This window comes from Macaca fascicularis, chromosome X, assembly GCF_037993035.2.
Source record: "Macaca fascicularis isolate 582-1 chromosome X, T2T-MFA8v1.1".
NCBI lineage: Eukaryota > Metazoa > Chordata > Mammalia > Primates > Cercopithecidae > Macaca > Macaca fascicularis.
In genome coordinates, this window is record NC_088395.1 from 161519718 (window position 1) to 161547606 (window position 27889).

At 40.3% G+C, this 27889-nt stretch overlaps 1 protein-coding gene across 7 annotated transcripts in view; it reads right to left on the reverse strand.

Moving 5' to 3' along the window:
- Nucleotides 1-15743: 15743 nt before the first annotated feature.
- TMLHE (trimethyllysine hydroxylase, epsilon) overlaps nt 15744-27889 on the reverse strand; it is a 105075-nt gene continuing 92929 nt past the window's right edge. For 3 of the 7 annotated variants that reach the window (XM_065538320.2, XM_065538318.2, XM_065538319.2), the window contains 2 exons: nt 19410-19548; nt 15744-18727 (listed from right to left, as the gene is read on the reverse strand). In XM_065538320.2, the coding sequence (XP_065394392.1) occupies nt 18596-18727; nt 19410-19548 (271 nt within the window). In that variant the 3' untranslated portion in view covers nt 15744-18595. The remainder of the gene's footprint in view (nt 18728-19409; nt 19549-27889) is intronic. The other 4 variants (XR_012430161.1, XR_012430162.1, XM_074029750.1 and 1 more) reach the window with 2 other exon arrangements.

Here is a 27889-nt window from a genome sequence, read left to right on the forward strand (position 1 = left end):
TTATTGCAGCTGGTGAAAAGTCTGCTGTCAGTTTACTATCCCTTTGATAGCACTGTCACTTTTCTTTCTAGTTGATTTTAAGATCTTTCCCCTTTTCTTTGTTGACCTGCACGGTTTCCCTGTGATTCAGTTTTATTGTTTCTTGCTGTGGCTCGTGCTTTTAGAATATGAGGAACTATGTCTGTTTTCAAATCTGAAAATTTCCAGCCAGTATCCTTTTGATTATCAGTTTACCCCTATTCTCTTTATTCTCTGATTCTGTCATTCCTATTAGAGGTTTTTTGGACCTTTGCATCATTTCTCTGTATCTCTTAACCGTTTATACATTTGCTATCTTTTCTTGCTGCCTTCTGAATAATTTCCTTGCTTCTATCTTCCAGTTCACTAAAGCAGATGAATCTGCTTTTAAACCCATCCTCTGAGCTTTTGCTGTCACTGGAAATAATGTATTTCATTTTTGGAAGTTCTACTTGGTTCTTTAAAGAAAGAAACCGGCCTCTTCTTTTTCCATAGAATCTTGATCTTTCTCATATGTTTGGATTACTTATTATTTCTAAGTATCTTACACAAGCTTATTTTATACTCTCGGTTGGCTCTATTTTCTGAAGTTTTTGGTAGTCTAATCCTGCTCATCATTGTGTTTGCTGATACTCAATCACAGGCAACTTTTTTTTCCCTCAGGTGTTTTATAATTTTGTTCGTGAGTTCAGGGATTTGTTCAGATGACTTCATCTCTGTGACTTCAGTGAGGTTTGACTGGGGGTGTATCTCTGGCTGTTATCTTTTTGATGTTAATTTGTAAGCTTGGAGTTTTCAAGACCTAAATAAGAGGTATTAATTCCAACCCTAGCCCTACATGACAATAGCCTTAGAGTTACAAATGACCAGGGGAAGCATTTTATTTTCTCCCACCAGAACCCATGAAGAAACAAACTCTCTTGTCATCTCACCATGGTGGTGGGAAGACTTTTTTTTCCTAGTCCATCCTTTCATTGACTGTGTAGCCCTTGTGAGGCACCAAGGCTTTTCTCCTCTCCCTGGTGGTTATCGAATCCATTCCCCTACCAGCCTAACATAAATTCAAATGCCCGTTGAGCTGCTCTTTAGGTTCCTCTTTGTTTTTTGACACCTGAGGGTCAATTTCCACCGTAAGTTCATCATATGTGCATTCAAAGGAATATTTATTAAATTTTATCCTGCCTTTTAAAAGGTGCTTTGTAACAGGAGGGTTTTCAGGTTATCTAGTGTGCCCTGTTTTCAGAAATGGAAATTAATTTCCCCTTTAAAACTCCCAGAGCACTAAGAAGCTCCCACAAATTTTCTGGAAGAGGAATGTGATGGTGGGGAAGACTTTTCATGAATATGTAGCCTCAAAGAAAGATTGGTGCTTTGGGGTGCTAGACACTCAATGACAGCTTAAGACAAGTGAGGAAGGGCCTAGGAGTTGAAAGAGCCCTAATCGCTCAAAGCCACATGTCACAAGAAATTTGGGGAAGAAGAGCCACTTTATGAGCTGGTTACCTTCATGGATTTTTCTTCCCTAGGCTCAGAAGTGGAAAAATATGAAGATCCATTGCTGATGGGAATCCTTCCCTAAGCAAATGGTGGTGAGACATGGCTGCTTTTAGTGCATTTATTATATGTGACCATTTAAAAGCAGGTACTGAAGGCTGTGGAAGAGTCACAAGGTGGTACTCAAAATATGATTATATAGGTAACTGGGTGTGGCTCTTCCCTGAGGCACAAAGAACTGATTTTTGTGTACTCTTTGAAAGGAAATGTATAAAGTTGGTATTATGCTTTACTCAGAACATTTTTAAGAGGGTTGGGAGTGATGCAGTCACTTTAAAATGATACATAAGATTGAACACTCTGCTAAACTTCAGATAAGAGTATCCAGTTGCCTCTTGGACTTCCCTGCCTGGATGTTCTGTTCCACGTGTACCTCAAACTCAAATATATCCAAGACTGAAAACATCTTCTCTCCAAGCTCTCTCCTCTTCTAATATATGCCCTGTGTGAATAAGGTGTGCCCAGTTGACCAAACCAGTAACCTGGGAGTCATCTTGTCACCTTCCTCTCCCTCAACCCCTCTCTCTCAATTAATCGGACACCAAGTTCAGTGGACTCTACCTTCAAAATGCCTCTCAAATCAATCCACGTCTCTCCTTGGCATTGCTGTTGGGCAGCAGGGCCCAGGTTCCCACTCCTCTTGGAAATGACAGAGGTCTCGCCTCTTCTGCACCTTCCCCCGAGCTTGAGGAACTATCCTGTCCAGAGGAAATCCTTTCCCTTCCGTATTTCTATAGAATGCTGTCTAACACTTTGAATTCCCTTCAGGCTCTGGGTTTCAGAAATCAACACAGAAAGAATCCAGGCTATTTGTTTCCCTCCAGGATGAAGTTAGAGTCTTGAGGGCAGCAAGGAAGGCAGGCATATGCATTGTTGCAAACCTTCTCAAGTGATTCTGATGTGCAGCTCCGGTCAAGAGCCACTGCACAACGTGGTGAGCTATTTGAATACAGGGACCGTGCCTTTCAACTTGTGTTCATCAAAACACAACACAGCCAATACCTGATATAGAATCAGTGCTCAGTAAATGTTCCAGTGAATGAGTGAATACAAGAACTAAAGAATGATATGGTGCAAAGAAATGGATGAAAGGGATCTTACGAGCTACTTAGTGCAATCCCTTCGTTTTTTTCCGTTGCCGTAGTGTTGGGATTGCTTGAGGCTCCTGGATGTTCACAGGATGTCATTTTTGGCAACCACAGACCACTAGTTGCCCAGCTTTTTTAGGTGTTGTGTAGCAAGGAGGGATTTCGGGTTATGTAACCTGCAATATTTCCAGGAATGGAGATTATTTCTTTTTCCTTTTATGACTCACACAACATCAGGAAATTTCCACAAAATTCCCAGAAGAAGAACATGATGGAGGAAACCACTTTCCCTATATATACATATTTTAATGGAACTGCCAGTGAAGCAGTAGATGTGGCCAGAAGACGCCACTTTCCTGGTGTCTCCTGAGAACTCTTTTCTCCCATTGGTTATTTTCACCTGCCTTCTTCTGCAGGTTCCTTTTTGTTTGGGCTCATTTTCCATTTTTCTGTCTATCTAGGTTTGTTGAAAATGCAGGAGCGAGTGCTTCCCAACCTTCCCTACTCCAAACGCCTATGCACACGCACCCACTTGCATGCGTGCACGTACACGTACACACATATACACCCACACGTACATGCGTGTGTGCACACACACTCCTGGACTCTTGAGAAACTTTCAAAAGGAACTTATAGATAGGGTGAGGACTTTTATTATTATGTATTAATTATTATTATTACTTATATCTGAAATATAACATTTTAGACACATGGAGGTGCTCTAACCCCCAAATTCCTGTTTGTCTCTGGAAAGGAGCAGGCAGTCTAGGATGGGCAGGGACACACAAGACAACTTATCTTTTGCCATATGCATTAGGCCTAAAGTATTTACAAAGCAAGAGAGGCAGCTGTGGCAAGGCAGAAAAATCCCGGGATTCAGAATTAAAACAGCTGGGTTAGAGTCCTGGCTCTGTCACTTGCTCTCTAACTCTCAGTTTCCTCATCTGTAAAATCGGGGCAATGGTACTACTTCATATCAATACAACTGCAGCTGCAAAAGACTGGTTTAGGCACCCTTGTTCTGAGCTCTCACAGACTCCTTGTGCTTACCTGGTGTTAACATTGGCTGTTAATACATCTGTCTCCCATGGTACAAGGAGATCTTGAGGGCAGAAATTCTATTTGTCTGGCCTCCACTGTGCCTGCCCTCAGTACACAGCAGAGCGGTCAATGAATGTTGGTTGAGTGAAGGAAGAACAATTGGACATTTGCGTGTTTTTGTGTGTATAATTCCTGTTTTACTATCATCGGTAGGCTACCAGGATAGTACAAATCTATTTTTATTGTATGTAAATTTGACATATAGATATTCCAAATTAACAGGAGTTGATTCGCTCCCCATGTTACCTAACAACTACTTTTGGAAAGTTGTTAGATCCCTTTAGGAGGATATTTCAGTACATTTGCTCCCCTGGTTAGGGTTAGGGTTAGGGTTAGGGTTGTGTTCCCAGCACAAGCGTCTCCTCAGTAATAAGCCTTTACGTGTGTGCACCAGTACTTTAAAGAGGTTTTTTGTTTGTTTGTTTTGTTTTTTGTTTTGTTTTGTTTTGTTTTGTTTTTTAAGGTGTTTTCGTGTACACTGACTCATATGCTCCTCACAAGAACCCCATGACATAGGCAGGAAAGGTGTTCCTGCTACCACTTGATGGATGAAGAAACCAATGTTCAGAGACGTTAATTGAGTCACTACATACCATATCAAGAGCAAGTTTGTTTCAGAGCTGGGCCTAAAACAGAATCGGGTTTCTCATTTCACAGTCTGGTGTTCTTTACGCAATCCATTTGTTCAGCCTGGTTGCATTTTGTAATGTAGCTTCAGTGATATTTTTTGCATCTCATCCTATTCCTGCTTCGCAACTGCACCTCCTACTACTTGCCTCAGCATACTCTCAATCGGGGCTTCTCAGGTGCTCAACCAGGGCCTCTCCCTCTACCCTGAACATGTCTTCTTGCAATTTCCTGCCACTGGATCTTTGCATCTGTTTTCACCTCTTGGTGGGCACCCCCTCCCCACCCCCATGTCACTGCAGGTTGAAAGAAATCCTAGGCATCCTCTTGGTTTCAACTCAAAGACCACCTAACTTCATGAAACCTCTGCAGATGGGCCCTGCTGGATGAGATCTCTCTGCCCTTGAACACACAGAGCAGTCCATGTCTTGTTCTATATCCATTTCCATATCTGCTTCATTCCCTTCTCTACAGTGTCCCTTACTCTGTGTTCTCACAGCCCTCTGTGCTCAGTTTTCACGGCACATATTGCCGTATGTTGTGAGCCTGCTTTCGCCCTGTGACTGTGAGCTCCTTGAGGACTGGAACCTTGTCTGATTCATCTCGGTATCTCCAGCACCCAGCACAGGGCCTGGAACACAGTAGTTGCTCCAAAAAATGTTGGATGAATGAGCGGATGGATGAATGAACACTACCCCACACAACGCCTTGGATAGAGTAGCTGCAAAATAATAATGGATTGAATTGAGTCTATAACCAGATCTCATTTCTTTTCATCCTATCTCAGTGTGAGATGAAGGTTCTTTATTCTGACTCAGGCTGTCACTTCCACTCCCGCTCTGGGTTCCATCCTATCCTGCCTCCCCAGGTGCCTCACTCCATCAATTACCTCTTCTCTCAAGAATCTCTAATCTCTCCGTCTTCTGTGCCTGGCTCCTTTCCTTGCAGTAACTAAAATGCTCAGGTCTCTCCTCCTACTCCAAAAATAAGTACCCTCAACTGAATGCGTGTCTTCTTCCTCACAGTATCAAACTATGTACCTCATTGGGGAGTAACCCAGCTGAGTGAGCCCTTTACTGGGGAGCCTTCAGTGTCAGTCTCCTTAGATCTTTTTCTCTCAGGTTGGTCAGATGGCTCACAGAAGACTCTTCCAGCTGCGAGAATTTTAGAGGCAGGGGCAGGGAAGAAGACTGGGGGTTCACAGCTTTCAGGACACATGCTTCCACTCAACACCCCTGTTTTCAGTACAGAACCCCAGCCCTCAACTAAGTCTGGGAACTCCCCATCCAGAGACCCTCTGCTTTACCCTCTCTAGGGAATAACACACCAGACTTCTGTCAGAGCACGGGAGGGCCAGCCCCTCACTGGCAGTGACAGCAGGAGGGGATTTGGCAATGAATCTACTTCTTAAAGGAGTTTTCAAACAGCCTTCATTATTTTGATTCCCATCCCCCTTCACTTCCAGAGGGAACTCCACTTCCAGAGTTACCTTGTTACAGCCTTTGAGGATTTCTGGAGGTGGGGAGTAAATCGAGTTGGCTTTTTGCTTTTCCCACTAAGGTCTCAGAATTCCTAGTTTGTGGCCTTCCTGGATCTGCTAAGTCAGTTGCCACTCATCGTCTGTTCTTCAGCATCCAAAATTTAGTTGTTGCCTCCTTTCCTGTTCTTCAACCCTTTTTATTTCATCTTCAATCCTATCCTTCTGATCCTTTCAAAAATCATATTTGCAGCAGTTCCAGTGGGGTATTGGGAGATGGTGAAGTTAGATGTGGAAGTATGTGCTCCACCTTAACTATGCATCATCCCCTGCATGGGTGTCTGCCTGCCTGTCTCATTGATTCTACATGCCTTTGTTACCACACCACTCTCCCTAAAACTCTCCAGACTCAGCTTTTCTCATCTGGCTCTCTGACCTGCTCTCTGACCATTCTGTTCTTTCAGCTGTCAGCCTTTGGACTGCCAAAACCCCAAACTAACTTCCTATCCAGGAACCCTCAGGCCTAGAAGTTCAGCTGTCTTGCCAATATATCTGTGCTCCACAACTTACCTACTCTCTCTGACCCCTACCATTTTCACATACTTTTCCAATTCTGACTGTCATAAATTTGCTGCTTCCCTCTAAGTAGAATGTTGATTCCTGTCAAACACATAGGAATCACACAGCCCTGATTCCTCCTCTTCTCTCAAATACTGATATTGTCAACAATGATAAACAACTACTATGTACTGAGGGTTTTTTATGTGCTGCTCACACTTTATACACATGTATAGATTCATTCTTCATCATAGATTTTTCAGGTAGCTGGCATTTATTAGCCCCACTTTGCATAGGTAGAAACACAGGCTCAAGGAAGGAAAGCAGCTTCCCAAAGTCAGAGACAGAATTCAAGCCCAGATCATTCCAAGTTTGTGCCCTTCCTATGACATGACACTGCCTCAGTCAAGGCATCAGAGAGGAAGCTAGAAAGCAGATGGTGAGAGGATACTGAGTACCTGAATTGGAGGGAGTGGCCACCATCAGTGGGTAGACGATGGAGAAAGATGAGGCTAACAGAGAAAACCCTTCACTGAGTTCACAGGTTTACACAGCATTAGCCCTTGTGATCTTCAGTTGTGCAGGGCACGAATCACCATGCCTGTCTGCCCACACAGAAAGTAAGCTAGAACACCACCACTAATCTATATGATATACACCAACATGGCTTAAGATGATTTATTGCAACTGTAAAAAATGCCCCCCCCCCCCATTTTTTCCAGAAAGGAAGTGTGGATTGCGTTAATCAAGCTGAAGACTTTTTTATACTGCTTTACAGTCTGACACAGAAACAGACAGTCATAAAGATAAGCCCGAATCATCAAGAAAGTGCACAGTCGTATTTTGCCAACCCAACTGAGGGAATCAGGGAAGAGTAAAATCCACATGGAAAAGGTTTCCCCTGACTTCCCATTCATGATGGTACAGTGAGTTCATGTTATGGAACGCTCACTGCTCCAAACACATGGCAATGATGGACAAAATATAAAAAGGTAAACTCAAAAAGGCATAGCCAAGACAAAACAAACAAAACAAAACAAAAACAAAAGATAATTGTCTCCATGTTGAAGTACTACACTTGTTGCTCTGGAAGCAAACCATGGTAGCCAGAAGCTAAGCTCCTGCAATGTATAGCATTTCCAAAGTACCCTGAGCAAGATGGAAGACAAAAGCCAGGCTCACGGATTAAAGCCAAGGACTAGAATGGAGCTACCCACAAACCCACCAACCCCTGACTGTAAGTCTGACAAAAAAGAACCACCGCCAAACTCTGCCAGGGTCTTTGGTTCTGATGAGCTGCAGGCTTAGGGAGGTGAGGATGCAGACATGTTCTGGCCTCGTAACTAAGAGTTGAGCTAATCCACAGCTGAGCTAAGTGAGTGGATTTCCAATATTCCCAAGAGCACCCTGGGGCCAGTGATATGGATATGTTCTATCAAAGGGTTTTGAGCCTATCAACTGACTGGTATTTTGCAAGAGAAAAAAAAAGTACTGAATAGGTTAATTTCCTTCCATTCTTGGAAGAGGCAAAATGAGAAATGATGATTTTTTTGTTTTGTTTTGTTTTGTTTTTGTTTTCGAGACATGGTCTTGCTCTGTTACCCAGGCTGGAGTGCAGTGGCGTGATCATAGCTCACAGTAGCCTCGAACTTCTGGGCTCAAGAGAGCCTCCCACCTCAGCTTCCCGAGTAGTTGGGACGGCAGGCACTCGTGACTCCACCTAACTAATTTTTCTTTTAATTCTACTTTTTGTAGAAACGGGGGTCTCACTTTGCTGCCCAGGCTGGTTTCAAACTCCTGACCTCAAGCGATCCTCCTGCCTTGGCCTCCAAAAGTGCTGGGATTACAGGCGTGAGCCCTGGCACCTGGCCAGATTTTGTTTTTAAGTTTGAAATGCTTCATTTAGAGTTTATTAACCACTAAATATCTCTCTTTTTTTTTTTTAACTTTTAAGTTCAGGGGTACAAGTGCAGGTTTGTTACATAGGTAAACTTGTGTCATAGGGGATTTGTTGCATAGATGATTTCATCACCCAGGCATTAAGCTTAGTACCCATTAGTTGTTTTTCTTGATCCTCTCCCTCCTCCCACCCTCTGTCCTCCAAAAGGCCCCAGTGTGTGTTGTCCCCCTCTATGTGTCCATGTGTTCTCATCATTTAGCTCTCACTTATAAGTGAGAACATGCAGTATTTGGTTTTCTGTTCCTGTGTTAGTCTGCTAAGGATAATGGCCTCCAGCTCCCTCCATGTCCCTGCAAAGAACATTATCTCATTCCTTTTTTATGGCTGCATAGTATTCCATGGTGTATATGTACCACATTATCTTTCTCCAGTCCGTCACTGATGGGGATTTTGGCTGATTCCATGTCTTTGCTATTGTGAATAGTGCTGCAATGAACATACACGTGCATGTGTCTTTGTAATAGAATGATTTTTAGTCCTTTGGGTGTAGACCCAGTAATGGGATTACTGGGTTGAATGGTATTTCTGACTTTAGGTCTTTGAGGAATCACCACACTGTCTTCCACAGTGGCTGAACTTGTTTACAATCCCACAGTGTATAAGCATTCCTTTTTCTCCACAGCCTTGCCAGCATCTGTTATTTTTTGACTTTTTAATAATGGCCATTTTGGCTAATATTAGTTGGTATCTCATTGTAGTTTTGATTTGCATTTCTCTAATGATCAGTGATGTTGACCTTTTTTTCTTCATATGACTGTTGGCCGCATGTATGTCTCCTTTTGAAAAGTGTCTGTTCATGTGCTTTTCCCACTTTTGTATGGGGTTGTTTGTTTTCCTGTAAATTTGTTTAAGTTCCTTATAGATGCTGGATGTTAGACCTTTGTCAGATGCGTAGTTTGCAAATATTTTTCTCCCATTCTGTAGGTTGTCCGTTTACTCTGTTGATAGTTTCTTTCACTGTGTGCAGCTCTTTAGTTTTATTAGACCCCATCTGTCAATTTTTTGCTTTTGTTGCAATTGCTTTTGGCGTCTTCATCATGAAGTCTTTGCCCATGCCTATGCCCTGAATGGTATTAGAGTTTTCATAGTTTGGGGTTTTACATTTCAGTCTTTAATCCATCTTGAGTTAATCTTTGTGTCTAGTGTAAGCAAGGGAGCCGGTTTTAATCTTCTGCATATGACTAGCCAGCTATCCCAGCACCATTTATTGAACCGGGAATCCTTTCCCCATTGCTTGTTTTTGTCAGGTTTGTCGAAGATCAGATAGTTGTAGGTGTGCGGTCTCATTTCTGGGTTCTCTATTCTGTTCCATTTGTCTATGTGTCTGTTCTTGTACCAGTACCATGCTGTTTGGGTTACTGTAGCCTTGTAGTATAGTTTGAAGTCAGGTAGCGTGATGCCTCCAGCTTTGTCCTTTTTGCTTAGGATTGCCTTCGCTATTCAGGCTTTTTTTTGTTGTTGTTCTATATGAATTTTAAAATAGATTTTTTTTTTTTTCTCATTCTGTGAAGACTGTCAGTGGTAGTTTAATGGGAATAGCATTGACTCTATAAATTGCTTTGGGCAGTATGCCCATTTTAATACTGATTCTTCCTATCCATGAGCATGAAATGTTTTTCCATTTTTTTGTGTGTGTCATCTCTGATTTCTTTGAGCAGTGGTTTTAGTTCTCCTTGTAGAGATCTTTCACCTCCCTAGTTAGCTGTATTCCTGGGTATTTTATTCTTTTTGTAGGAATTGTGAATGGGAGTTCATTCCTGATTTGGCTCTCGGCTTTACTGTTGCTGGTGTATAGGAATGCTAGTGATTTTTGCACATTGATTCTGTACCCTGAGATTTTGCTGAAGTTGTTTATCAGCTTAAGAAGCCTTTGGGCTGAGACAATGGGGTTTTCTAGATATAGGATCATGTCATCTGCAAGCAGGGATAGGTTGACTTCCTCTCTTCCAATTTGGATGCCGTTTATTTCTTTCTCTTGCCTGATTGCCCTGGCCAGAACTTCCAATATTACGTTGAATAGGAGTGGTGAGAGAGGGCATCCTTGTCTTGTGCTGGTTTTCAAGGGGAATGCTTCCAGCTGTTGTCCATTCAGTATGATGTTGGCTGTGCCTTTGTCACAGATGGCTCTTATTATTTTGAGGCATGGTCCTTCAATACCTAGTTTATTGGGAGTTTTTAACATGAAGGGATGTTGAATTTTATCAAAAGCATTTTCTGCATCTATTGAGATAATCACGTGGGTTTTGTCTTTAGTTCTGTTTATGTGATGAGTCACATTTATTGATCCACATAAGTTGAACCAACCTTGCATCCCGGGGATGAAGCCAACTTGATCGTGGTGGATAAGCTTTTTGATGTGCTGCTGGATTCAGTTTGCCAGCATTTTGTTGAGGATTTTTGCATGGATGTTCATGAAGGATACTGGCCTGAAGTTTTCTTCTGTTGTTGAATCTCTGCCAGGTTTTGGTTTCAGGATGATGCTGGCCTGGCCTCATAGAATGAGTTAGGGAGGAGTCCCTCCTTCTCAATTTTTTGAAATAGTTTCAGTAGGAATGCTACCAGTTCCTCTTTGTACATCTGGTAGAATTCAGCTGTGAATCCATCTGGTCCTGGGATTTTTTTTGGTTGGTAGGCTATTTATTACTGCCTCAATTTCTGAACTCATTACTGGTCTGTTCAGGGATTCAGTTTCTTCCTGATTCAGCCTTGGGGAGGTGTGTGTGTCCAGGGATTTGTCCATTTCTTCTAGACTTCCTAGTTTATGTCACAGAGGTGTTCACAATATCCTCTGATGGTTGTTGGTATTTCTGTGGGGTCAGTGGTAAATATTCCCCTTATCATTTCTGATTGTGTTTATCTGAATCTTCTGTCTTTCCTTCTTTATTAGTCTAGCTAGTGGTCTGTCTATTTTATTACTTTTTTTCAAAGAAGAAAAACAGCTTCTGGATTCTTTCATTTTTTGAAGAGTTTTTCATGTCTCTATCTCCTTCAGTTCAGCTCTGATTTTTGTTATTTCTTGTCTTCTGCTGGTTTTGGGATTTGTTTGCTCTTGCTTCTCTAGTTCTTTTAGTAGTGATGTTAGGTTATTAACTTGAGATCTTTCTAACTTTTTGATGTGCGCATTTAGTGCTGTAAATTTCCTTTTTAACACTGCCTTCGCTGTGTCCCAGAGATTCTGGTACTTTGTATTTTGTTCTCATTAGTTTCATAGAACTTCTTGATTTCTGCCTAAATTTCATTATTTACCCAAAAGTCATTCAGGAGCAGGTTATTCAGTTTCCATGTAATTGCATGGTTTTTAGTGAATTTCTTAGTCTTGATTTCAAATTTGATTCTTCTGTGGCCCAAGAGACTGTTTGTCATGATTTCAGTTCTTTTGCATTTTTTGAGGAGTGTTTTACTTCTGATTATGTGGTCGATTTTAGAGTAAGTGCCATGTGGTGATCAGAAGAATGTATATTCTGTTGTTTTGGGGTGGAGAGTTCTGTAGATATCCACCAGGTCCATTTGATCCAGTGCTGAGTTCAGGTCCTGAATATCTTTGTTAATTGTCTCTCTCAATGAGCTGTCTAATATTGTCAGTGGGGTGTTAAAAAGCCTCCCACTATCATTGCGTGGCAGTCTAAGTCCGTGTGAAGGCCTCTAAGAACTTGCTTTATAAATCTGGGTGCTCCTGTGTTGGGTCCATATGTATTTAGGATAGTTAGATTTTCTTGTTGAATTGAACCGTTTACCATTATGTAATGCCCTTCTTTGTGTGTGTGTGTGTGTGTGTGTGTGTGTGTGTGTGTGTGTGTTTTAATCTTTGTTGATTTAAAGTCTGTTTTGTCAGTAACTAGGATTGCAACTGCTGCTTTTTTATGTTTTCCGTTTGCTTGGTAGATTTTCCTCCATCTTTTTATTTTGAGCCTATGTGTGTCATTGCATGTGCGATGGTTCTCTTGAAGACAGCATACCATTGGATCTCAGTTCCTTATCCAGCTTGCTACTCTGTGTCTTTTAATTGGGGCATTTAGCCCATTTACATTTAAGGTTAGTGTTGGTATGTTTGGATTTGATCCTTTCATCATGATGCTAGCTGGTTATTTTGCAGACTTGCTTACATGTTTGCTCTATAGTGTCACTGGTCTGAGTGCTTCAGTGTGTTTTTGGAGTGGCTGGTAACCATCTTTCCTTTCCACATTTAGTGCTTCCTTCAGGAGCTCTTGTAGGGCAGGTCTGGTGGTAACAAATTCCCTCGACATTTGCTTGTCTGAAAATGATCTTATTTCTTCTTCACTTATGAAGCTTACTTTGGCCTGATATGAAATTCTGGGTTGGAGTTTCTTTAAGAATGTTGAATATTGACCCCCAGTCTCCTCTGGCTTGTAGGTTTTCCACTGAGACATCCGCTGTTAGTCTGAAGGGCTTCCCTTTGTAGGTGACCTGGCCTTTCTCTCTAGCTGCCTTTAACATTTTTTCTTTCATTTCAACCTTGGAGAATCTGATGATTATCTGTCTTGGGGATGTTCCTCTCGTGGAGTATCTTCCTGGAGTTCTCTGGATTTCCTGAATTTGAATGTTGACCTCTCTAGCTAGGTTAGGGAATTTCTCGTAGATGATATCCTGAAATACGTTTTCCAAATTGGTTCCATTTCCCCCATCTCTTTCAGGGGCACCAATCAGTCTTAGATTTGCTCTCTTTACATGAGCCCATATTTCTCGGAGGTTTTGTTCATTGCTTTTCATTCTTTTTTCTCTATTCTTGTCTGCCAGTCTTATTTCAGAAAGCCAGTCTTCAAGCTCTGAAATTCTTTCCTCTGCTTTGTCTATTCTGCTATTAGTACTTGTGATTGCATTATGAAATTCTTGTAGTGTGTTTTTTCAGTTCCATCAGGTTGGTTACATTCTTCTCTATATGGGCTATTTTGTCTGTCAGCTCCTGCAGTGTTTTATCATGACTTTTAGCTTGCTTGCAATGGGTTACAATGTACTCTTTTAACTCAGTGAAGTTCATTCCTATCCATATTGTGAATTCTACTTGTGTCATTTCAGCCATCTCAGCCTCAGCCCAATTCCAAACCCTTGCTAGAGAGGTGATGAAGTCATTTGGAGGAAACAGGGCACTCTGGCTTCTTGAGTTTTCAGCGTTCTTGCACTGATTCTTTCTCATCTTTGTGGGCTTATCTACCTTCAATCTTTGAGGTTGCTGACCTTTTGATTTTTTTTTTTTTTCTTTTAACAGTCTGGCCATGTTTCTGTAGGGCTGCTGTAGTTTGCTGGGCTTCTTCCCCAGTTCCTAGTTGCCTTGGATTTTCCAGTACCTGGAGCTATCACCAGTGAAGGCTGTGAAACAGCAAAGATGTCAGCCTGCCTCTTCCTCTGGGAGCTCCGACCCAGGGAGGTACAGACCTGTTGCCAGCCCAAACGCACCTGTAGGATGAGGCTGGAGACCCTGGTTGGGAGGTCTCACCCAATCAGGAGGAATGGGATCAGGGAACTGCTTAAAGAAGCAGTCTGGCCATGCTTTCGCAGATCAGCTGTGCTGTGCTGGGGCACTGCTTCCACCCCTGGTTGGTGTGGGCTCTCCAAAGCCTGGAGGCTGGAACAGCTAAGTCGCCCAAACAGCAAAGACGGTGGCCCCTCCCTCCCTCCCTCCCGGAGCTCTGTCGCAGGGAGAATTCAAATCTCTGTCAGCCAGAGAACACCAGTAGGGGTTGCTGGAGGCCTTGGTTGAAAAGTCCCACCCAGTGAGGAGGAACAGATTGGGCACCTGCTTAAAGAAGCAGTCTGGCCATGCTTCTGAAGAGCAGCTGTGCTGTGCTGTTCTGGGGTACCACTTCTGTGAGCTCTGTCCCAGAGAGCAGCCTGCCCCTCCCCCTGGGACCTCTGTCCCAGGTAGGTGCAACACTGCTGCTGGTGGCTGGCTGGAACTCCAAACCAGTGGGTCTTATCCTATGAGGTGCAGTGGAAGTGGGGCCCGCAGATTGTTGCTGCTTGGCCCCCTGGATTCAGCCTCTTTCCTAGGGGTATGTACAGGGGTCTAATCTCCCGCTTTGCAGGAGTTGCAGTTACTTTTGCTGGGAAACCCAGAGCTGGAGTATGTAAAGCTCCTGGGTCTCTGCACGTGCTGAAGCGGCTGCTCTGCTGAGACTCCAGGTATCTCTGTCTGTCAGACTGAAGGCCCTGGTGGAGTGGGTTCACGAGGGGATCTCCTGACCCAACGGTTGCAAGGATCCATGGGAGGAGCGTGGTTTCCCAGGATCGTACATTCACTCACTACTTCCCTGGGTGGGGGAGGTTCCTCTGTCTCCATGTTGCTCCTGGGTGGGCTGTCATCCTGCCTTGCTTTTCTTCATTCTCTGTGGATCGAGTTGTTTCCTTGATTAGACCCAATGCAGGTACCTGGATGTTTCAGTTGAAGGTGCTGTATTTACTTGCCCCTTTCCTTCCTCTCCGTGAGAACCACTCACCCTGGCTGCTTCTAGTCAGCCATCTTGGCCACTCCCTCCCCACCCCCCCTCCTTTTTTTAAAAAAATGCTTGAAAACTGTTTGCAAAAGAAACCTAGAGATTCTCATGGTTCTTTTAAGATCTTGTTGGATGGACTGTGAAAGTGGGATTATTGTCTATGAATGGTCAGCTAGACTGTGTGTGTTTGGAAAGGGTGAGGGAATTAACATTTATTGAGCAAAAGGGCATGCTAGTTAAAATCATTGTTGTCTCTGGGGACAGATTTTTCTGGGTTTTAATCCAAACTCTGACATGTATTAGTTGTGTGACCTCTATTTTTCATTTGTAAAATGGAGATGGGATTGTCGCAGGGATTAAAAGCACTTAGAACAGTCCAGGATATACAAAGCACTGTGTAGGAGTTGGCTGTCATTATTAGTCATCAGTCATCTTACTTAATAATCACAAAATTGTTAGAAAATCCTGTGAGGTAGATATTTTCCTTACCATACCCATATGAGAACACTTAAGCAATGAGAAGTCAAACAAAGTTACCAAAGTCGCACAATTACAGAGTGACAGAGCCTTTAGATGCTGCCTAGTCCAAGGCTTTCATTTCGCAGAAGAGAAAATTGAAGTTCAAAATAGGAGAGGTACATGCCTCAAGTCATTTAGTGAGCCAGTGCCAGAACTGGGCCTAGAACTCAGCAGCAGGACTCTTCCTGTCAGTAGTTCTCAAACTTTGTCATGTGTTAGAATCCTGCAGAGGACTTGCTAAAACAAACTGCTGGTACCCCTGCCCAGAGTTTCTTACTTAGTAGGCATGGGGTGGGCCTTGAAAATGTGCATTTCTAAGAAGTTCTCAAATGATGCCGCTGCTGGTGGTCTGGGGACCCTACTTTGGGAATCACCACAACACACCATAATTCGTACATCTTTTGTTCTTTTCATCATGGACTACACAGTCTGTGACCTACAAACACTTTCAAAGAAATGGGAACCAGTGATGAAAACAAAGAAAACTACATAGCTAGCAGCAAGAAGGTACGGTGACTGACCAACAGTCCTGGTTCGTGTGGGACTCTCCTAGTTTTAAAATGGAAAATCCTGTAGTTCTGGGCACAAGAGGATGGTTGGTCACTCTAGATGAAAGCAAACAAAAGTCAGTGTCAGCTAAATGCCAAACAAAAAAGGACATACATACAGAGAATGTGGTAACTTCTGGTGAATTTGTTTGAAAAGGACTCATTCATTTATTCTTTCAATACATCTGTATTATAATACTACTGTCCATAAGGCACTGTGTTAGGTGCTGTGTTCCTGACCCTACAGATCCCATTCCACCATAGCAAAAGGTAAAAGTGACTCTACAGTGAGCTTGGTAGACATAGACCCATGCTTATATACTCAGGGACACCTGGAAGAGATGTAAAAAAAAGAAACATCTCACATAGGAAGTTTTCAATGCATCAGGATCAGGACTCAAATAATTCCCTTCTCTTTTTCTTCAATGTACCAAAGGGAGTACATTGTTGAGAAGGATTGGTTGCAAATTTCCAAAAAGGAGGGTAAAATAATTAACGAGTCAAGGTGTCAGGAGAGACAGAAGGTAAGGGGAGTCCTTCAGTAAGTGGGGAAATTGATTTGTTTTGTGTCCTCATCTCTCCAGGGCCATGATCATGTCCTTTGCTGGCCGTAAACCAATGCTGACCTCAGTTATAGTGTAATCTTCAAGGCTAATTTACGCAAAACTTCAAAAATGGTAAACATCCTCGTGAAGACTAATGATGACATATTTTAGGAGTGCATAATAGTAGGTATAGAGAAAAAACTTCAGGGTAAAATGTTATTGCTGTTCTTCTTGCTAAAGGGCATACTCCTTAAGAACCAAAGTTAATTATCAGTCCTTTGACCTATGAGGAAAACAAATTTCATGGACTCCCCTAAAGATTCCTATATAGTACAAATAAAATGCCAAAATATTTTGGGAACACATTTTGGAGCACTGGATGTATCAATAAAATAATGTGTAAATTGCCAAATGTGATCTAGGAACTCCCTGCAAACATCAGATTAGGCTCTATTCTCTATCTGAATACTGACTTTGCTTTGCTTTGTAACTCCTGTCTTCACTAATAATGCCTTTTCCCCCCTCTTGTGTGCATCCTAGCCTATATTCTCTTTCATCATTCTACAGTGGTCAATGTGGTTATTGTACAGCTTCACTTTCAATGAAAGCTGAGGGAAAAGAAGCTTCATAACCTGCCCTCCCCCCATACATAAAAGAAGCTATTTAAAAAATAAAAGCAGCAAGCTACTAAATTTGACTCATTCAAATCTTGGTAATTAACATGTATAGTATTTTATGAGAGAGACAGAGAGAGAAAGAAAAAAAATTAGCAGAAATGGAGGAAAACATATTACATCCTAAATACCACCAAATTGCCAAAATACACATTTGGGTAGTAATCTCCAGAGAACTCTCTGGAGGCACGGCATCTATCATGCTGATTTCCCTGAATAATATTACAGGATAGCCCTGTGTACTTCTCTTGGTGGTGGTGGTGGTGGTGGTGTGTGTGTGTGTGTGTAAAGAATTATCATATGGAACCTCACAAGTCTCTAAAACCTTTCTGCAATTATCCCTCATAGGATTACCACACTGATGAGTTTGTTCAACAGGAGCTGTTGTGACTTCCTAATTTAACTCCTATAGAGATGATTTGTATCGAAGATAAAACACTATATTTGAACTCAATTCCCACCTTATCCCTGAGCTTATGCTACCAGCAATTCTTATAATGTTTGGAGTTCTATTAGGCTATAGAGAAAAATCTAGGGTTTCAGCTAAACCCTTTAATCCCCAGGCCTATGTAAAGGACTGTCTCAAGGTAGTCGCTAGCCCATGGGTTCTCAAAATATGGTCTGAAGACCCCTGGAGGAGTCCCTGAGGCCTTTTTAGTGGGTCTGCAGATTAAAAATTATTTTGTATAATAACACCAAGATGAGTTACATTCAGTTAAGCATTTTTCTTTTGAAATTAAGCAGACTTTTGGAAACCCAGATGTGCATAGCCCTGTAGTAGGCTAAGTGGAAGTTACAAAGACAATAGTAGCTTTTTCTCCCCCTCTCATTATCTCGTGAGGAGACAGAGGACTTTTCCAGAGGCTACATGACATATGGTTATGTCATCTCTCTGATAGCTGAGGGATGTGTGCTTCTGCGTTCTTGAGTTTTAAATATTTCCCAGTCTTAATACCTAAAACAATTAGTATCAATAGATAGAACCCACACCCAAGAACTCCTTGGGGCCTTCAATAACTTTTAAGAGTGTTAAGGTGTCCTAAGACCAAAAATTTTGCAAATTGTTGCTTTATCAGGATTTTTGTTATTTCTAGAATGCATTTCTTTCTAACTGATCTACTTGGGGAAAAAAAAAATCACTACCTCATGGCAATTATTGCTTTCCTATCAATATGGAGATTATATTTCTGAAGGAGATTGACCAAAATTATATTAAAAGGTTTAAATAAAACAAGTGGATCCATGTTATAACATGAGGAAGAGAGCTGCCCCACTAGAAGTCTGACATTAGATAGCTCAGAGTCCCCCCTCTCTAACAAGTCTCCCCTGCTAGAGAAAGGGACAGCTTCTGTTTTGTGGGATGGGATAAGGAGACAATCTGAAGTAGAGTTTGACACAATATTAAATATTATTCTGCGCATATGAAATTCTGGTAGCCGGGGTGCCAGGTGTATTCATAATCCCAATGCTGTCAATTTTAAGCCTGAAGCCCCAAGAGGCGAGCAGTGTTTAATACGTCATCCCTTGTTAAATAGCAGCCACAGAGTTGGCGGTAGCCAGTGAAGCATTCCCTGCCATGTAGGACACGCCAGTTGTCTATAAATAGGACCTGTGAATGGGCAAAAAAAAAAAAAAAAAAAAGAGAAAACACTATCAGAAGAAGGACAGACCAAAGGAACCCTAAGTCAGAAGAGATCATTTAAAAGACAAGCTTTAGGTTGTTCTCTGGTTACATTAAATGAGGTATTTTTCTTTTGAAATTAAACAAACGTTTGGAAACTAAGATGTGTATAGCCCTGTAGTAGGCTAAATGGAAGTTACAGAGGCAACAGTAGGTAATAGGCCCTGCAGTGGAAGAGCTTCTGTTTCTCAAGTAATTGTTCTCTTATCAAAGCAAATCAGATAATTGGTTTCTTTCTTTTTCTTTAATTCTTATTCTACCCTTTCTCAAAGGGTTAAATTATCTCATGACATTTTTTGCTAAGCTGAAGGTATTTTTCATCCAGAGGAAATACCAAAATAAAAGCTATGGAATCATGAAGCTGGAAGGACCCTTGGGGGTCATCCAGTTAAACCCCCTCACCATACAAATAGAGTTACTGATGCCTTAGAGATGGGATGAGGCTTGCTTCCAGGGCATTCAGTGAGTGAGCCGCAGGACCATGACCAACACCAAGGACTCTTTTCTCTTTTTCCTTTGCAACATTGTGACTCACATATTAAGTAAGTACCCGTTCTTCACTGCTTCATTATTACAAGCTTGCTTGACATCTTTAGAGATTAGGACCCACCCTGCCAGGCTTTAGTTTAACCCAAAACTCATTCTCAGGTCTCCTCAACTCTATCGTTAGAGTCCGGTGTGCTGTATACCAGCGATGGACGACATCATAAGGAACGGTATTGATGACAGCCCGGTCATAGTTGTTGTACCTAACATGGAATCATGAGAAGAAAGATCTCAAACACATGTTAAAGACATCTTTTGTTTATTGAACAATTTTATATAAGGCTTCCCCTATGTTCAATACTTGTCCCAGAGACGAAGTGACAATAAGTCAATATTCTCTCAGGAATATCACATTGGAGTGAGGAGTTCCACTGCCTGTTGACCGTATTTTGTTTTTCTTTGAATAATCGAAGGATACGGGATAGAAGTTAAGTTCCAACTGGTTTCTCTCATCTTATGATATGATATTTTAAGTCTTTACTGGCCAAAGTTCATGGAAGCACTGGGGAAAGCTCTGAGCTTTCTCCTCACCAAACTGAGGTGGGGTGGACAAGAGAGGTTATACTAACAAAGCTTTCCTTTTAACAGGATGACTTACAACTTCTCAGGTGTCTCCCTTTGTGGGAGGAATCCCAGCTATAGCCTAGTGGACCATTCACCCAGGGATCTTCAATCATTCATTCAACCCTAACATTTATAGGCGCACCGGCTACATGTGGAGGAGGTAGCCAGGGGCTAGATCATGTATATATTGCCATGCAGGCCATGGTAAGGACTTTGGATTTTATTCTGAGTACCATGGGAAGCCACTGAAAAACCTTGCCTAAGATAATGGGTTTCTGTTTTGCCTAAGGCAAATTAACTTTTTACTGAAGTATACTATACATTACGGGAAAGTACACAAATCGTAAGCTTGATGAATTTTCATGATGTAATCGCATCCATATCACTAGCACCCAGGTCAATAAACAGATCATTACCAGAACCCCAGAACCCTTCCTCATGCTCCTTTCCAGTAACGCCACTCCCCCAACCCAAGGGTAACTACCATCCTGACTTCTATCACCAAAGATTAGTTTTGCCTGTTTATATAAAACTTTATATAAATGCAATCACAATATGTATTCATTTGTGTCTGGCTGCTTTTTCATTTAATATTATGTTTAGGAGTTTCATCATTGTTTAGCAATAGTTTATTGGTGCTATACAGAAGTTGATTGCGTGATCACACCACAATTTATTTATCCATTCTACCGTTGATGGACATATGAGTAATTTCCAGTTTGGAACTACTACAAACAGTGCTGTTATGAACATTCTATTACATGTCTTTGGTGAACAAATATATTCACTCCTGTTTGAAATAAACTTAAGAATGGAACTTATGGATCATAAGGTATGTGTGTGCTCAGATTTACTAGATACTGCCAAATATATTCTTTCCAAAGATAAATTAACATCCAATGGTGTCATTTTTGGACATCTCAGGCAATATTCCTTAGTGTTATATAGTACATGGCACAATCAGAGCCAATATTCTTAGTTTTGTTGCATATAAAATGAGCATAATAACATCTGCCTAGCTGATCTCACAGGGCTACTGCAAGAATCAAATGAAAAAATAGGCCAGGTGTGATGGCTCACGCCTGTAATCCCAGTACTTTGGGAGGCCGAAGTGGGCAGATCACCTGAGGTCAGGAGTTCAAGACCAGCCTGGCCAACATGGCGAAACCCCATCGCTACTAAAAATACAAAAAAAACCCAAAAAACAAAAAACAAAACAACAACAACAACAACAAAAAAACATTAGCCAGGCGCGGTGGCACACGCCTGTAGTCTGTAGTCCCAGCTACTTGGGAGACTGAGGCAGGAGAATCACTTGAACCCGGGCGGCGGAGGCTGCAGTGAGCCAAGATTGTGCCACTGCACTCCAGCCTGGGCAACAGAACGAGACTCTGTCTCAAAGGAAAAAAAAAAAAAAAATAGAAAGAAAAAGAAAAAGAATATAATAGTCCATCCTCCCAGGCTTCAAGGAGCCATGCCTGGAGAGAGAATGGAGTGAGGACGCACAGTCTTCACCACCCATTGTCATTTCCAGAAACTTCTAGTGCTGGGTTAGGCATTTGCAAAAATATTTTTAAATTTACTTATTTCATCATCCCAGAAGGAAAAGTGTTATTAACCACCTTTTACATTTAAGGCAACTGAAACTTAGACACCTGCCACAAAGTTTATAAGTAGCAGAGAGGTTTTGAAATCTGGTCTCCTTAATTCTTTAACTCATTATTTATGCCAGAGAACAGAAAAATGATCCTAATTCCTGTGTACGCTTGTTCATGAGAGCAACATTTTTACAGATAACACTTGTAATCTTTTGACTTCAAATTGAGATTTACAGTTTAGAAATGTTTCCATATACAGTATCTCATTGACCCTCTGTATGATAACCCCGTGTGGTAAGTAGTACAGCTGTTATTATCTTACTTTATAGATAAGGAAAATAATGATAAGGCCCTGTGATTTGTCCAAGTTTACATGGAATTTGTTATTCACTGTTTATATTAGATGGCGGTGTTTCCTAAAGCCAACAGAGAAAGTATCAGGAAAAGTCTATTACACATAAGCAAAATGGTTGTGCAATATTCTCTGGATTAGAATAAGACTATTTCTGGACTTTGGCACAAAGTGATGCCATCATATTATTGTGCAGTTTTTCCTTTCTTTCCTGCTTTGATATGAAGCAAGAGAGACCTGGGAGCAGGGGCAAGCAAATAAAGCAGGCATTTATCTGACAAGAAAAGCTAGGAAGATTTAACAAGGTTATCCTTCTTCTTAGCTGACAGACAAGTATTTCCCAAGACAGCTCCATAATTGAGTGGACAATGCATTTGATGGATTTGTGTATTGTGGTGTAAGTGACAGCTGATGGGCTTTCAGATAGGTAGATAAATGGGCTTTCAGATAGATCACCATTACAATCTCAGTTCAGACGTGTGATCTTGGAGGAGCTATAGAAATTATAAAAATGCTAGAAGAAAACCTCGGGATGACTCTCCAGGATAATGCTCTGGGAAAAGATTTTATTGCTAAGACCCCAAAAGCACAGGAAACAAAACCCAAAAATAGATAAATGAGACTAGATTAAACTAAAGAGTTTCTGTGAGGCAAGGGAAACACTCAACAGAGTGAAGAAACAACCCACAGTATGGGAATATGGCCATTGTAGAATGGCTGTTATTACAAAGACCAAAAATAACAGATGTTGGCAAGTATGTGGAGAGAAAAGAACTCTTATACATTCAATAAACAGTGCTGGGAAAACTGGATGTCCGCATGCAGAAGAATGAAATTAGACCCTTTTATTACAACATATACAAAAATCAACTAAAAATGGATTAAACACTTACATGTAAGACCTGACACCATAAATCTACTAGAAGAAAACATATGGTATAACTCTATGATATTCGTCTATACAATTACTTTTTGGATATGATCCAAAAGTATAAGCAACAGAAGAAAAAATAGGTAAATGAAATTACATCAAACTGAAAAGCTTCTGGCACAGCAAAGGAAACAAAAGAATGAAGAGACAACCTGCAGAATGGGAGAAAGTATTTGCAAACTATACGTCTGATAAGGGGTTAATATCTAAAATATTTGAGGAACTCAAACAACTCAATAGTAAGAAAACAAATAACGTGATTTAAAAATGGGAAAAGGATCTGGATCGACATTTCTCAAAAGAAGACATACAAATGGCCAACAGGTATATGAAAAAGTGCTCAACATCACTAATAATCAGATAAATTCAAATTAAAACCACCACGAGATATCACCTCATACTCCTTAGGATGGCTATTATTAAAAGGACAAAAGATAACAATGTTGATGAGGATGTGGAGATAAGTGAACCCTTGCACACTGTTGGTGGGAATGTGAATTAGTACAGCCATTATGGAAAACAATATGGAGGTTTCTAAAAAAAAAAAACTAAAAGCAGAACTACTACATCATCCGGCAATCTCACCACTGGGTGTATACCCAAAGGAAATGAAATCAGTATGTCTGAGAGATATCTTCCACGTTCTTTGCAGAAATATTCACAGTAGCCAAGATATAAAATCAATCTAGGCAGAATACATGGGAGAGTATATACAGAAAATGTGGTATGTATAAAAAGTGGAATACTATTCATCCTTGAAAAAGAAGAAAGTCCTGTCATTTGTGACAACATGGATGAACCTGGAGAACATTAAGTGAAAATAAGCCAGGCACAGAAATATCAGTACTGCATGATCTCACTCATATGTGTAATGAAAAAAAAAAGTTGATATCATAGAAATAGAGAGCAGAATGGTGGGTACCAGAGGCTGGTGGGTTGTGGAGTAGTGGTTGGGGATATGCTGCTCAAAGGATACATAATTTTAGATCAGAGGAATAAGGTCAAGTGATCTATTTTTCAACATGGTGACTATAGTTAATAACAGTGTATTGTAATTTGAAAATTTCTAAGAAACAATCAATCAATGGAGTGAAGAGGTAACTCGCAGAATGTGAGAAAATGTTTGCAAACTATGCATCTACAAGAGATTAATGCCCAGAATATATAAGGAGCTCAAACTCAATAACCAAAAAAGACATAATCCCTTAAAAATGGACAAAAGTTCTGAATAGACATTTCTCAAAAGAAGGCAGACAAATGGCAAATGGGTATATTTTTAAACGCTCCGTATCACTAATCGTTAGGGAAATGCAAATCAAAACCACAATATCACCTCACCCCAGTTACAAAGGCTATCATTAAAAAGACAAAAAATAGGCTGAAAGTCAGGATGGCTAATATGTACAAACACAGAGAGAATGAATAAGATCTAGTATTTGGCAGCACAATAGGGCAACTATAGTTAACAATAACTTATTGTATATTTAAAAATAACTAAGAGAGTAGAATTGGAGTGTTCCCAACACAAAGAAATAATAAAGGCTTGAAATGATAGATACCCCAATTATCCTGATTTGATCATTACATATTGTATGCCTGTATCAAAACATCACATGCACTCCATAAATATATGCAACTATTATTTACCCATAATAATTAAAAATTTTTAAATTAAAATTCAATAAAATAAAATATAATAAAGTGATCTTAAAATAAATTTGCCCGTGGTTAGATATTACTTATTTGTTACACTTTAATTGATGATTTCTATTATAATTTCATAGTACTTAGAATATATATATATATATATATATTAGAAAATATCATCTATAGGATTTTTGCTTTCATGAAGGTAATGATACTTTAAGCCTAAAACATTAGAATTTTCAATAATTTTCTCTAGTGTTTGGAAATAATTTTAATCCTCTGTTTAGTGCTCAAAAATGCTGTTCATTTGTGACCGATTAAACTTTCCAATAAAGTGATTTTATACTCTTTATGTTAAAGAAACAACAAATGCTGGTGAAGATGTGTAGAAGGGGAAACCTTATACATTGTTGATGGGAAAGTAAACTAGTATAGGCAATATGGACAACAGTACTGAGGTTCCTCAAAAAACTAAAAATAGAACTAGCATATGATCCAAAGCACTCACTACTGGGTATATTAAAAGGAAATGAAATCAGTATGTTGGAGAGATACCTGCACTCTCATTGTGATGGTTCAGTTTACGGGTCAGCTTGACTGGACTGAGGGATGCCAACATGGCTGTTGAAGCATTGTTCCCTGGGTGTGTCTGTGAGGGTGCTTCCAGGGGAGCTTGGTGTGTGAGACGGTAGACTGCAACACTTAAGATCCACTTTCAATGTGGGCAGGCACTGTCCTATTAGCTGGGAGCCTGGTTGGGACAAATAGGCAGAAGAGGAAGAACTCTCTGTGTCTGCTCATTCTATCTCCCTTCTGGAGCCAGATGCCTTTCCTCCTCCTGCCCTTGGGCATCAGACTGCAGTTTCTTCCACTTTTGCACTCTGGGACTTGCATCAACAGCCTCCTGTGGGCTCTTAGGCCTTTGGCCTCAGACTGGGGTCTGTACTGTCAGCTTCCCTAGTTCTGAGGCTTCCAGACTTGGAGTGAATCATGCTACCAGCTTCTTCGGTTCTCCAGCTTGCAGATTGCCTATTGTGGGACTTCTCCACCTCTATAATCAGCTGAACCAATTACACCTCATAAATCCTCTCTCATACATCCTATCGTTTCTGTCTCTCTGGAAAACCTTGACTAACACACCCATGTTTATTGCAGCACTATTCACAATAGCCAAGATATGGAATCAACCTAAGTGTCCATCAACAGATGAATGGATAAAGAAAATGTGGTGCATATGCACAATGGAGTACTATTCAGCCATAAAAAATAATGAGATCCTGTCATGTGTGACAACATGGATAAGCCTGTAGGACATTACATTAGGGGAAATAAGCCAGGCACAGAAAGACAAACTTTGCATGTTCTCACTTATTTGTGTGAGCTAAAAATTAAGTAATTGAAATGAAGATAGAGAGTAGAAGGGAGGCTGGGAAGGTTAGTGGGAATGTGGGGAGGAAATGGGGAAGGTTAATGGGTACAAAAAACAGAAAGAATGAATAAGGCCTAGTATTTGCTAGCACAACAGGGAGACTACAGTAAAAAAATAATTTAATCGTACTTCTAAAATAACCAAAAGAGCATAATTTGGTTGTTTGTAATACAAAGATAAATGCTTGAGGTGATGGATACCCCATTTACCCTGATGTGATTATTACATACTGCATACCTATATTAGAACATCTCGTGTAACCCATAAATATATACACCTATTATGTAACCACAAAAATAAAAAAATAAAATAAATATAAATTTAAAAGCTGATGTTATAGAGGTAGAAATTAGAACAGTGGTTACCAGAGGCAGGGGAGGGGAGGAGGGAAGGAGAGATGGGAAGAGGTTGGTCATTGGGTACAAAGTTACAGTTATAATTAGATAGGAGGAGGGTGACAATAGTCAACAATAATATGCTGTATAGTTCAAAATAGATAGAAGAGATGATTTTGAATGTTCTCACTAAAAGAATAAGAGGGGGAATACTACAATCAATCTATGCCTATATATTTGATAACTTATATGAACCAATTTCTTAAACACACATGATAAAAAAAACTAATTCAAAGAAAAGTAGATAATCTGAATAGCCTGACATCTATTAAAGAAACTGAATCTGTAATTTAAAACTTTTCAAAAAAGAGAACTCCAGGCCAGACAATTTCACTCATGAATTCTATCCAACATTTAAGTAAGATGTAATACAAATTTTACAGTCTCTTTCAGAAAATTAAGGAGAGAAAATGACCCCACTCATATTATGAGGATAGCATCATCCTAATACCAAACTCAGACAAAGATATTACAAGAAAAAAACTAAATAGCAATATCTCACATAAACATAGGTACAAATATTCTTACTAAGATATTAGCCAATCACCTCTAGCAATGTATCAAAAAGATAATAATACATCAAGATCAAGTGGAGTTTATCCCAGGTATTCAAAGTTGGTTCAACATTCAAAAATCAATCAATGTATTTTATTATATTGTCATACTAAATAAGAAACATCAGATGATCGTATGAATAAGTGCAGAAAAGGCATTCAACAAAATTCAATATTAATTAATGATAAAATTCCCAACATGTTAGGAATAGAAGGAAATTTCCTTATTCTAAAAAAGGGTATCCATGGAAAACCTACAGTGAACCACTGAGTAATTTTCCCCTAAAATCAAAAATAAGTCAAGGATGTCCTTTCTCGCCACTACTATTCACTGTTAGTCCTGGAAGTCCCAGCTAGTGCAATAACACGTGCACACACACACACACACACACACACACACACACACGCAAGCAGAGAGAGAGAGAAGTGAAAGGCATACATATTATAAGGGAGAAAAAATACCCCATTATGTTGAAAACCCCAAATAATGTACAATAAAACTCCTAAAGACCCTTCCAGAAGACTCCTAGACTTGATAAAGAACTTCAGTAAAGTTTCAGGACACAAAATCAATGTACAAAGCACAGTAGCATTTCTCTACACCAATATCATTCAAGCTAAGAACCAAATGAAGAACCCATTTACAACAGCCACAAAAAATAAAACACCTGGGAATACGTTTAATCGAGGAGGTGAAAGATCTCTACAAGAGGAACTACAAAACACTGATGAAAAGATTGTGTATGACACAAATAAATGAAAAAGCATCCCATGCTCATGGATCAAAAGAATCAATATTATTAAAATGACCACACCGCTCACAGCAATTTACAGATTTAATGCAATCTCTATCAAATTACCAACACATTTTTTCACATAATTAAAAAAACATAAAATTCATATGAAACCCAAAGAAGAGACTGAATAGCCAAACCAATCCTAAGCAAAAAGAACAAAGCTTGAAGTATTACATTCTGACTTTGAATTATACTACAAGGCTATAGCAACCAAAACATCATGATATTGGTATAAAAATAGACATATAGACCAATGGAACAGAATAGTGAACCCAGA